Source organism: Megascapheus bottae, chromosome 10 (genome assembly GCF_031878675.1).
Source record: "Megascapheus bottae isolate mThoBot1 chromosome 10, mThoBot2.hap1, whole genome shotgun sequence".
Taxonomy (NCBI): Eukaryota; Metazoa; Chordata; class Mammalia; order Rodentia; family Geomyidae; genus Megascapheus; species Megascapheus bottae.
Genome location: NC_143518.1, coordinates 63,131,001 through 63,143,295, shown reverse-complemented (window position 1 = coordinate 63,143,295; position 12,295 = coordinate 63,131,001). Strand labels below are relative to the sequence as shown.

At 39.4% G+C, this 12,295-nt stretch overlaps 1 protein-coding gene across 10 annotated transcripts in view; it reads left to right on the top strand.

The window, feature by feature from the left end:
• The window catches only part of Cep170 (centrosomal protein 170), a 93,603-nt gene extending 84,042 nt beyond the window's left edge, over window positions 1–9,561 (top strand). For all 10 annotated transcript variants that reach the window (XM_090341497.1, XM_090341501.1, XM_090341492.1 and 7 more), the window contains 5 exons: window positions 1,248–1,418; window positions 4,652–4,740; window positions 6,753–6,846; window positions 8,135–8,186; window positions 9,170–9,561. In XM_090341497.1, coding sequence (XP_090197623.1) covers window positions 1,248–1,418; window positions 4,652–4,740; window positions 6,753–6,846; window positions 8,135–8,186; window positions 9,170–9,459 — 696 coding nt within the window. In that variant the 3' untranslated portion in view covers window positions 9,460–9,561. The remainder of the gene's footprint in view (window positions 1–1,247; window positions 1,419–4,651; window positions 4,741–6,752; window positions 6,847–8,134; window positions 8,187–9,169) is intronic.
• Window positions 9,562–12,295: the final 2,734 nt, after the last annotated feature.

The window sequence follows — 12,295 nt, the reverse complement described above, 5'->3', positions numbered from 1 at the left end:
TGACATAAAAACTGGAAATCATTTTTATGGTTTTAAGTGATTGAAAAAAAATAATAAATCATACTATGAAAATTATGTGAAATTCACATTTCAGGGTCCATAACTGAAGTTTTCTTATTACATATAGCATGGTCAGTTGATTAACCATTGACTGGACAGACCTGTGAGACCAAAAATGCTGGCTGCAGAGCCCAAGATTCCATTTGTCATGTACAAACCATTTGCCTGCCCGTGATCCTGAAGACACTTCTACTACTCAAAAGGAGTAGCCAAAAACAGCTAGCCTTACTGATGTTTCCTTCTGACAAACTGTTTTCTTCATTTGCTTTTTGTCATATTTCTTCTTTCATGTAGTTTTTTAGTAATCACTTTTGGTCTCTTTTTCATATGTTGTCTAACTTAATAAGTGATATTTCATCAGTCTGTGTAGAGTTTTGTTACCACCTGATCAACTATAACTGTAAATCCTTATTGGTTAAAAAAGAAAATCTCCTTGGTGACAAGACATACACATGTGTCTGGTACATTTGAATGATATTATTTTCTGTTTTCTAACTAAAGCTTCCCTAACATGGTTAACATTCACCCAGACCCCGTAAGATTATGAAGCATTTCATTCACTACAGTCCATTTCTTCTTCTGCTTTATTCAGAATGTTAGCATTCACCCCTCTTCAGTAAACCTGACTTACTTAGTCCTGTGTCTGGTTGGCATTGTAGATAAATAGCATATTATTTTTACTGGCATATTTTTTGTGTCATTATTTGACTAAAAACAAAATGTTTGAGTTTTTCCTTTTGTAAACTTAATTAGGATATGCAATATATGTGTCTTATAAAGAAATTTGGCACTTGATTTTGAATTGGGCCAAACAAGATGGAAAACTAAAAAAAGAAGTATTAGTTGTAAGACAGTATGAGTAAGTGAACTTTCTTGCCCACCTTTGTCCTTGGCTTAGGTGTTTTGTTGGTAGTGTGTTTTTGAGTTGAAAAAGCAAATCTTACTCATAGAAGAATGGGATTTAGCCTATTTACACATGTTGGATTCTGAAAATAAAATCTATGTAGCTGAACATCTATTAAGGAATTACTTTGAAGTACTTATTCAAAAGTAATTGGTTTATTGAAGGTATGTTTCTATTACTATAGAATGGAGTAACTTCTGTCAAATTCTAAGAATTATAATATTAGTGTCTCAGCTTTTCAAAGTCACTCTGTTCTCATCAGGGTTTGCTTTTGTCTCATTAGTTGGTTGATCGTGTTTTTGACGAAAGTCTCAACTTCCGAAAAATCCCTCCATTAGTTCATTCTAAGACTCCAGAAGGAAACAATGGTCGGTCTGGTGATTCGAGGCCTCCACCAGCAGAGCTTCCTGATCACCTCACCATAACAAGACGGAGAACCTGGAGCAGGGATGAAGTAAGTCAGCCATTAGCCCTAATATGGCAAAGGAAACATGCCCTGTGCGTGGGATGAGGACAAAGTGGTTACCCTGTAGACAGAAGGCACTGAATCTGCACCTCACATCACACACAGATAATTAACTCTAAAGAATTACTCTCTTAAGTGAACAAGGGGTATCCATAAAAATGTAGTAGACGGAACAGAAAAATATCTCTTAACATTCTAATAGGGGATAATTTGTTAAATGCCAAAATTATTTACTTAAAAGAAACAAATTGAACCTGGGCACCATGGCTCAGGCCTGTAATCCTGGCTACTCAGGAGGCTGAGATCTGAGGATCACAGTTCAAAGCCAGACCAGGCACTACAAAGCCCGTGAGACTCTTATCTCCAATTAATCACCATCTGGAAACCAGAAGTAGCCCTGTGGCTCAAGGGGTAAGGCAGTAGCCTTGAGCTGAAAAGCTCAGGGACGGCACCCAGGCCCAGAACCCAGGCCCAGAAGTCAAGGCTCACAACCAACAACAACCGAAAAAAAAGATTTAAATATATTAAAACTAAAGACTTTTATCTATCAAAATATACTTCTAGCCAGATGCTGGTGGCTCACGCCCCTAGCACCCAGGATACTGAGAACTGAGGAGCAAAGTTTCAGGCTGGCCCAGGCAGCAAAGCCTATAGACTCCTTTCTCCAGTTCACCACACAAACAACCTGAAAGGGAGCTGTGGTAGAGCACAAACATTCAGGGATAGTACTCAGACCCAGAGTTCAAGCCCCATGACCCTCGGAAAAACAAAAATCTTTTAACAGTAGACACCAGTGGCTCATGCTATTTGGGAGGCTGAGATCTGGAAGATGGTGATTCAAGGCCAGCCCAGGCAGAAAAGTTCACTAGACTCCCCTTAAATGACCAGCAATAGCAGAACTAGTTGCATTGATCAAGAGGAAAATAGTGAAAAGAGTACATAGGAAAAGAGGTGAGAAAGAGGAATTAATCCCAGATTGATACTTCAAGATTCCTGCTTCAAAGAATGGAACATGTGGCTCATGCCTGTAATCCTAGCTACTCAGGAGACTGAGGTATAAGTATCTCAGTTCAAAGCCAGCCCTGGCAGCAAAGTCTTTGAGACTCTTATCTCCAATTAACCACCCAAAAAGCCAGAAGCAGAGCCATAACTCTAGTGGTAGAGTTGACTCTAGAGATAGAGTGTTAGCTTTGAGCAGAAAAGCTCAAGAATATCACTTAGGACCTGATTTCACGCTCCAGACACACACACACACACAGAGTTCGAAAGTTCGTGTGTTAGATGTGTGTCTTTCCCCTAATGGGAAAGTGTGGGCAGCTCCAGTCACGGGCACATGTGCACCATGCATTCACTGTCCTGGACACCTGGGCTTTGTTCCTGATTTCCAGAAAAGGGCTCATTCTATAATCTTACTTCACTAATTCTGTGCTGGGACTTTCAGAGACTGTTCTTGTTACTGTAATAAAATTGTTTTATTTATTAAAAAGTTTATATTTTTTCAAAGAGGGTCAAAGTATGTAGACTGATAGGTATCACAAGATAACAACAGAAGTTTATGTAATAAGTGTAACAACTAAGCTTTATGAAACAGAAAAGAAAAATATCACATTCTGTGTTAAAGTCTTTCTTTAAATTGGCCTTCTCTTTCTCATTCTTTCCTAGTTTGAGAATGTCTTTGACTTAGTTAAATTTGCAGTACTGGGGCTTGAACTGGCTTTGTACTTGATGGGCAGGTGCTCTACCAGTTGAGCCAGCCCGCCACCATTTGCCTTTTATTTTTCAATACAGTTATGAATTTTTGCGGGGGACATCCTGGAATGTGGTCCTCCTACTTCTAGCTTCCTATGTAAGTGAGATTACAGGCACATACCACAATGTCTGCCTTCTTGGTTGAGATTGGCTTTTGCTTTCTTCCCCTAAGCCGGCCTTGAACCATGATCCACTTGATCTCTGCCACCCCATGTGATGTACTACACCCAACTCCACGTTCCACTTGTACTTGAAGACACATAAATACCATTAAACTTAGGTATCCTTTTCTTTTTGTTATTTTTCACATCTTAAGTAAACCATTTGTCCTTCAGTGAATTCATATTCTTGTCATTTATTCCCATTTTTCCCATGACCTCTTTTGTATTGTCACCCTTACTGAACTAACTGCTTACAGTTCTTATAGCACTGCCTCACAAGATTTCTCACTTCCTCACAAGTAGCACATAGCTATTAAGACAATCTTTGTAGGTTTTCTTATGGTCAGGCTATGGTCCTTACAACATAGACAGCTGATTTGGAGCCCATATCTATACTCAACGTCAGTCCTTTTTCTAGAATGCCATAGTGCCTCTCCCTTCTGTGATTTAGACAAGAACTTGACACACTGCAGCCTGAGAGGCCAACAGTTAACCTGCTTTTCTTTTCCTAATAACACCACCGCCACTCATACTGCCTGCAGTTCTTCCACAGTGCAGGGAGGCTGATCGGAGGGAGACCACAGCCCTGTGAAGCTGCGTGACCTTTTGTAGAGCGGGCTGACTCCTGTCCATGGTTCAGCAGCTGGCGCCAGTCCCATCGTGAAAGCTTACTGTGTTAAGTAAATTGTTGAAAATTCCTCTCCAACTAAACTCTGTCTGAAAAATAGCATTGTCAGTTGCAGCCAGGTGTGGTGGCTCATGCCTGTAATCCTAGCTACACAGGAGGCTGAGATCTTAGGATCATGGTTCAAAGACAGCCCACGAAAGTCCATGAGACTCTTTTCTCCAATTAACTACTGAAAAATGGGAAGTGGTGCTGCAGCTCAAGGGGTAGGGCGGTAGCCTTGAGTGAAAGAGTTCAGCAACAACTCCCGGCCCAGAGGTCAAGCCCCATGACCACCACCAACAACAAAAAAGCATTGTGTTTCTTTAATTTTTATGTGACTATTCCTTGGTGAAAGAATAAATATTAAGTTTAGATCTCAGAGTTATTTGAATTATCCTTTTTCTGATTGGATTTTGAGGATGATAATAATTGAAGGGTAAGTAATGGAAACCATAAGAATGGGAATTTCATAAGTTGTTCAACAAAGAAGTCCTTAGTTAATATTTCTTTCTGACTCAATTTAGTAGCATGATACTGATTATTTGTTTTGATTTTTTTTAGTTATAGTTAGCATAAAGATGAAAGCAAAGTAACTATGACTAAATTCATAGAAGCCAATGTACTCTTTCCTTCGTGTGTTTCAGGTCATGGGAGATAATCTCCTGCTGTCCTCTGTCTTTCAGTTCTCTAGAAAGATAAGACAGTCCATTGACAAAACAGCTGGAAAAATCAGGTACTTGCTGTTGCACTCATCTTGGTTATTTTTTTGTTTATTATTTTACTTTTAAAATTTTATTATTACTGTGTTTAGTTGTACAACGGAGTTTCTTTTTAATTTTTTATTGTGAAGATGATATACAGAGGAGTTACAGTTATGTAAATCAGATACTGAGCACATTTCTTTTTGAGCAGTGTCATTCCTTCCCTTATTTTCTCCCATTTTTCCTCCCACCTCATCCTCCAGCTCAGTATCCATCACTGCTGAATTAATTCACTTTGTCCCATGCTTCTGTGCTTCCCGTTCCTTTTCCTAAATCAGATAAATGTACTTAGAAGACAAAGAGTATAGAAATCAAAGACAGTGACAGGAATTGGGGTGAAAGAGGAAAACAACAAAAAAACTAAAATAAGAAAAAAATTGGGCTGGGAGTTTGGCTTAGTGGTAGAGTGTTAGCCTTGCATGCACAAAACCCTGGGTTTGATTCCTCAGTACACATTCATAGAAAAAGCTGCAAGTGGTGCTGTGGCTCATATGGCAAAGCGCTGGAGCAAAATGTGTGCAAGGTCAGTGACCAGGCCCTGAGTTCAAGCCCCAAAAAAGAAAAAGAAAAGACATGCTTGCCGCTGGGAGGAAGCAGTAGAAACGCTGCAGCAATTCTGTGCTCTGTCCCTTGCTTTTCAGGCACAAGTAAGAGACAGACATGAGACAGACGTAGTCAGTGGGAGCCTTGTGAGAATTATCGGCTGTAATCACTGAGACTAATTTTATTCATAAGGAACATTTTCTTCTCAAAATAATAGTATAGTAAAATAACAATCTAAATGCTACTTTTACCATAAGAACTCACTTTTGTCTTACTGGTAGAAAGGTAGTATATGAGTTTCTTTATGACTCAGGAAATTATATAACCACCTCTTAAAATACTACAAGACCTCTTAGCTAGTGTTTTCTGTGTTTGTTTTATCATTTTTGGCTTGTGTTTGGTTTTTTACCTAGGACGCGTACTCAATTTGCATACCTGGCATTCTACCAGTTGAACGATACCTCAAGCCCAGCTTTTTAAGGGCTATTTTGGAGACAGAATCTGGTCAAGGTGATTCGAGCCTTGATCCTCCATGTCTCAGCCACCTAAGTGGCTAGGATTACTCTAGTGCCCAGAGTTAAGCTTATATCTTTATATATCTTAAAACTATACTACTTCCTCTCTTCACTGTGTTGTCTTTCCAAAGCCAAGCATGGTAATATAAGAATCACTGTACAAGGGTGGCCCCAAATAAAGCAAAACATGGCTGCTAGTGTAGCTCAACTAGTAGAACACCTGATGAGCTGAAGCCTAGGACTGCTAATAAGTGGGGGGTAAGAACCGGGGAGCTTAATGCTTAACGTGTACTGTCTTACCATGCCTCTTTGTGGGGGGGGGCACCATCCTTGACCTCTTCAGCTCAGGGTTACCACCCTACCCCCATGGTCTTTAGAGCTCTCGCTGGCTTTGGACCACAATCCTCAGATCTCAGTCTCCTGAATATCTAGCAGGCGTGAGCCACGGCACCCGGCTTTAACCATGCATTTTTAAAAATCTTTACTTTTGCCAGTCCTGGGTCTTAGCTTCTTTTGTTAAAGGTTAGCCACATTCTACCACCAACCTCCATTCCCAACCCTATATTTTCTATTGTTAAGCACATCTTTTCTTTCTTTTTTTTTTTTTTTTTTTAAATACACTGACCTTGAGCAGAAAAGGTCAGAGAGGACGCCTAGGCCCTGACTTCAACCCCAGGACTGACACCAAAAGAAAAAAAGACTAGAAAGAAACATGGCTAGCATGCTTCTTTGCAAGTGCAAGGATCTCAGTTCAAACATCAGCAGTGCCCAAAGATGTGATATAAAGATATAAAGATTAAATGTTAAGACATAAGTTAAGGCATTTTCATTAAGATAATGAATCAGACATTAATTTTATATTAACAAAAATGAGATAGAGCTTTAAAATATGAAACATTAAATGCTTATGGCTTTTTTATTTACAGGATATTATTTAAAGACAAAGATCGGAACTGGGATGAAATAGAGAGCAAACTGAGAGCTGAAAGCGAGGTCCCCATTGTGAAAACCTCCAGCATGGTATGTCACCATTCCTTGAAGAAGTTCGCACCTTTTAGCAGCAATGTAGAAAGATGTTTAGTGCTTTACATTGTGACTTAAGGATTGTACAGATTTGAGGGATATTATTTCTTTAGCTGACTATTCACAGAGCTAAAATGTTGACTATTTTGCAAAGGGTCTGAAGGAGGAACCTTTGTGTTTCTTACTTTGACCTATCTTATTCTTACAATAATTGTATATTATAAATGGACAGTTCAAAATGAAAACAAAGTTTCAATATCAAACTGATGAGTTATTTTCATTTAATAACATACTTAAGAATTTGTACAGATTGTTTTCTAGAAGTATTTAGGTTGTAGTTTATACATTTCTCCAAAGAAAATTTGTAGACATTTTGCTACAAACCTATTAAGTGACCAAATATATATTTTCCAAAATCATTCCTTCCACAGTAGTAAATTATCTTGTACTTTGTAACCTTATCATGTCATTGACAAAATTACGATGTTACATGGTTAAAGATTCTAGATTTGGGCCAGGAGAATAGCCTAGTGATAGAGTGCTTGCCTAGCAACCATGAAGACTTGCGTTGAATTCCTCAGTACTCCATACACCAAAAAGGCTGGAAGTGGTGCTGTTGCTCAAATGGTAGAGCTCTAGCCTTGAGAAAACTCAAGGACAGTCCAGACCCTGAGTTCATGCCCCAGGACTGGCAAAAAAAAAAAAAAATCTAGGGCCGGGAGTTTGGTAGAGTGCTTGCCTAGCATGCACGAATACCCGGGTTCGATTCCTCGGTACCACATACATAGAAAAAAGCCGGAAGTGGTGCTGAGGCTCAAGTGGTAGAGCTCTAGCCTTGAGAAAGTCCAAGGACAGTGCTCAGGTCCTGAGCCCAAGCCCAAGACTGGCAAAAAAAAAAAAAAAAAAATCTAAGTTTCAGGCCTGGAGTTTGGCCTAGTGGTAGTGTGCTTGCTCAGCATGCACAAACACACACCTGGGTTCAATTCCTCAGTACCACATATGTAGAAAAAAGCTGGAAGTGGTGCTGAGGTTCAAGTGGTAGAGCTCTAGCCTTGAGAAAGCCCAAGGATAGTGCTCAGGCCCTGAGCCCAAGCCCAGGACTGGGGAAAAAAAAAAATTCTAAATTTGAATCCTGTTCACTGGATGTCGTAATTATTTCATATCATATTACTGTTAATGTGGTTCCCAGTACAAAATGCCCCCCCAACAACAAAAAAAAGATTGGAAAGCTTTGTCAATTGAAAGTAATATAGTAAGCTAATATTTGTTATTGCTTTCTCTGCAGGAGATTTCTTCTATCTTACAGGAACTTAAAAGAGTTGAAAAGCAATTACAAGGTAAAGTTGTTACCAAAGCGGTAGAGTATGACTGTTACCACTGGGCAGTAGCCCAGAACAACAGTCCCAGCACTGAGGAGCCTGAGGCTCTCCAAAATTCTCCTGGAGCTAAAACAAGGCGGGGGGCAGCGGGGGAGGAAAAAAAGGAAAGACAGAAGGAGCTAATAGCTAAGGGCTAGTGCATTCTAGGAGATAGTTTTAAAATACTGAGACAATATTGACTAAATGCAATGCTGTTTATGAAGGGGGGGGTCAATAAAAAAAATGGCTTGCTGACACAGTGATAGAATTGGGGTATATTTTTGAAAAGACTCCTGAATAACTCTCACATCTACAGTGCTTCCATCTCCCAATTCTTTATCCTGTCCAATGCCAAATTGGAAACGGGCACCTGAGACCGCCTCCCCCAGAGAGGTGGTGGGGTTTTGTGGCCATGGAGCTCCCTGGATGTCAGTATTTAGCTTTGAGGTCCCCCTCAAGACCCAGCCAGTATGAATGACAGCCCACTGTGGGCAGAACATTCAAAACTAGAGTTCTGAGCCCAACAGCCTGTGGAAACTGAGTCCTGCCTTAGTCTGTTACTGCCTATTTCATGAATGATAAAACAGAACTATATATGAATTATATGTATGAATGATAAACAGGGGTGTAGACATTACAGTCAAACTCAAATCTTTTCATGATTCATGATAATGAAAGCAAATCTTGGGTCTTCTTGAATCGTGTGTGTATCCTCAAACACCACTAGTCTTAGAGTTTGACCTGCTCTTGAAGGACACCAAGGGACCTAGAAGAGCCCTCAGGTCTGTGCGGTTGTGCGGTCGACGGTGCAGATCCCCACAGGGTGGTGGAGTCAGCTGTGCGGAGGGAGGACTACTCTCCCGCATCAGCCAGCGACGATGTCCATGTCTCAGCTGAGCCGCAGGTGGATAATTACACAGCTTTCCTTTTCTTTCCTTGTCCTTGTGTTTTCTCTTCTGTAGCCATCAATGCCATGATTGACCCGGACGGAACGCTGGAGGCTCTTAACAACATGGGATTTCCCAGTGCCATTTTGCCATCTCCACCAAAACAGAAGTCCAGCCCTGTGAATAACCACAGCAGCCCGGGTCAGACTCCCACACTGTGCCAGCCAGAAGCTCGGGCTCTGCCTCCTGCTGCACTCTCAGTCTCAGCTGAGTTTGACAATGCCGAATCGGAGGCGGATTTCAGTATACATTTCAATAGGTTCAACCCGGAGGGGGAAGAGGAAGACGTTACAGTGCAGGAATGAATGACTTTCTCTCGATTCAGAAATAACTGCCTGTGGAGTGACGAGGAATGTTGGAGTAGCATAGCGTTGACGTACAAAACAAGACAGCTTAGTCAACTACAATCTTGTGATCCTTGTCTCCTTAATTTTATTTATTTTGTACCTATAAAATAATGTCAGACGTAACCTTTCAAACCACTCAAAGCACACCTAGGAGAAAGTAGCTTGTGGCAGTTTTGCCTTTTGTGGTTTTGTGATTTTCAAACTCAGTTAATCATCATTGCAGCCTTTCCCCTCATAGATCTTTGTGTTTTTGTTTTTTTTAAGCCATGCTGTGACCTTCAAGCAAACCACACACCATTTCTGAGCCCCATGTCCCCTGTGCCAACTGCTCCCTGAATGGGCTTCTCTCCAACCTCACGATTCGCTCCCCCACGCCACTGCTGCCTAGCGAGAAGAGTTCTGTCCTCCTCACTCCTTACCCTGGGGCTCTTGGACACGCAGCCCCGCTGGAAAGCAGATGCTGGCAGCAGTCCTGGGTTGCAGGGTTGCAGAGACGATGGTGTGCACACTGCAGCGTGCTGGCAGTGACAAGTGGACCTGTCTGTAGGCCTTTTGTGTACATAGGAAATTGGTAGAACTTTGTTTTAACCCCATTCTTTTACTCCGCTTTCAAAAAGGTCTATTTGGCACTTTTTCCCAGTTTTTTTAATGGAAGATTTTTGTCTCTCGTTTTAGATTCAACAATTATCTAGAAACATTAAGCTAGACAAATAGGTTAGGTGGAGTATTTTTTAAAACTAAGAACATGTACATCTGCCCTGTGTTACCAAGTTTATATGACACAGTTGGAAAAAAAAGTTCCCCCTTTGAAATGATCATGAAGGCAAAATTTTCCTCACTAGGAAGTTTGGAGAACCAGTAGTCATAAGATTAGTTGATAGTTTCACTCCAGAGCAATGAATTAATTGCTTGTTTCCTATAGGACCTGGTAGTAAATCCTGTCTCAGTCTTTCATACATATAAGGACCCTGCAAGACCATGACCAAGGCTTTAGGCATATGCTGCTAAACAAAAAAGCCTAAGGGAGATCTTTTACACTTGGGTTTTTGCTTTTCTTTTTCTCTTTCTCCCCCCCCCATACCTCTCTCCCCCAACCCCCCTCCCATGGTATGTTCACATTTCATTTGGATGAGTTTAAAAGAAAGTGATATCTTTGTGTTTCCAGAGCACTGTAATTTGGGTGAATCTTATTACTTCTCTCCAATATTGTTAGTAAACCTGGATTTACCCCCCACCCCATGACCTTATCAGTCTATAATGGTTAAACTGCAACTTCATGAAATGGTCTTTTTTTAAAAAATCAATACCTGTGCTACATTTGTTTTAATAAACCAAGTAGCTGTACACTTTAAATCTAAACAGGATTTTAAGAAATCCTTTACTGTTGGATCACTTAATAAAAATGCGGAATCATTTTGTAGTGATGTACAAAAAGTCTTGTATAATGGATTTCGTATTTTTATTTAAATTGAAAAGGTAAATGAACTGTTCTCCTTGTAAAGCTAAATTCCCCACTCTAATAAAGGAATACTGAAAAAGATTTTAAAGAATGAAAAGATGAATGCTTTGAAGGAACAAATATAACATGAAAACAGGATCAGTCCATTTCAAAAAAGTTAAGCTAATCATCACTGTTCCCTCTTTTATTTAATCTTTGGGTACTGATCATATCCACGTGGGAGTAGAAGGTAAGGACTTCAGAAAGTATTAGAATCTATTCTGCGTATATTATTGTTTGTTTACAGTTTTGTTCAATTATAAACATCTGACCTTTTGCTATGTTGTTTTTATTTTATATAATACGTTATTCTCCTTATTTATTTTTATTACATTTATTACTTATGTTATTTTGTTATGCATTTACAACTCCATTTTTAAATAAAGTGTTTCTGGAACTATACAGTGATTAGATATTTTATTTCTTCTATAATCCTAATATTCAGCAGTTTTCCACATAACTATTTACAAACCACTTTCCAAGGCAAAAGAACCATTCTATTATCTTGACTAAAGAAAAATATAAAAGATTAAATACAGCAAATTAAATATAATTCACATAAGTAATGTGCACCTTCAGAAGGTTATTTTTAGTCAGCTTTGGTTCTTCAGGAAAGCTTTCTGGATTATCTGAACATTTGAGATATTCCCTCAAAACCATCCACTTTCTATTTCACGACTGTTTTTCTATCCTTCGTATGTATTTAGCACGGACTTAATAACATTTCAAAGCCACACTATATGAAGCAGGCCAAGGACAAAACATAAATCTTTATTCACAAGAAGTGATTTCAAGTGTCACAAAGCATTTGTAATTATGAAAGAAGCTGCAGACAAAAATAAGCCATTCTTACAGTAAGGAAATGCCTATCAAAGAATTTTACCAGAATTAGATGAAGACAAATCCTTATACTTTATAAGAGGTTTTATAAAGCATCATTTAATACTACTCTTTCAATGACAAGATTTTTGTTTTGATAAACTTTTGTGGTTATTGCTTTCTGTAATATAAACAAAACCAGATTTTTGTTTTCTGTAAAACATCTCTCTTTTTAGCTTCCCCTTTGATACTCAGCTACTCTCCTGTTAAATTTCTCTCTGACTTCTTTGCTGGGAATGCTGTTCTGCTCCTTCTCTCAGAAGTCATCAGATAACATGTGAACCTGGTTTCAGATTCTCCCTCTAGTCTACTGAATGCTTACTACTCTGTAATAATCCTGCCTTGTTACTGCTTTAGGGAGTCTGAGCACAGAAATGATATCAATGTAAGTCTAAATTAATCCAAGATAATCCTCAA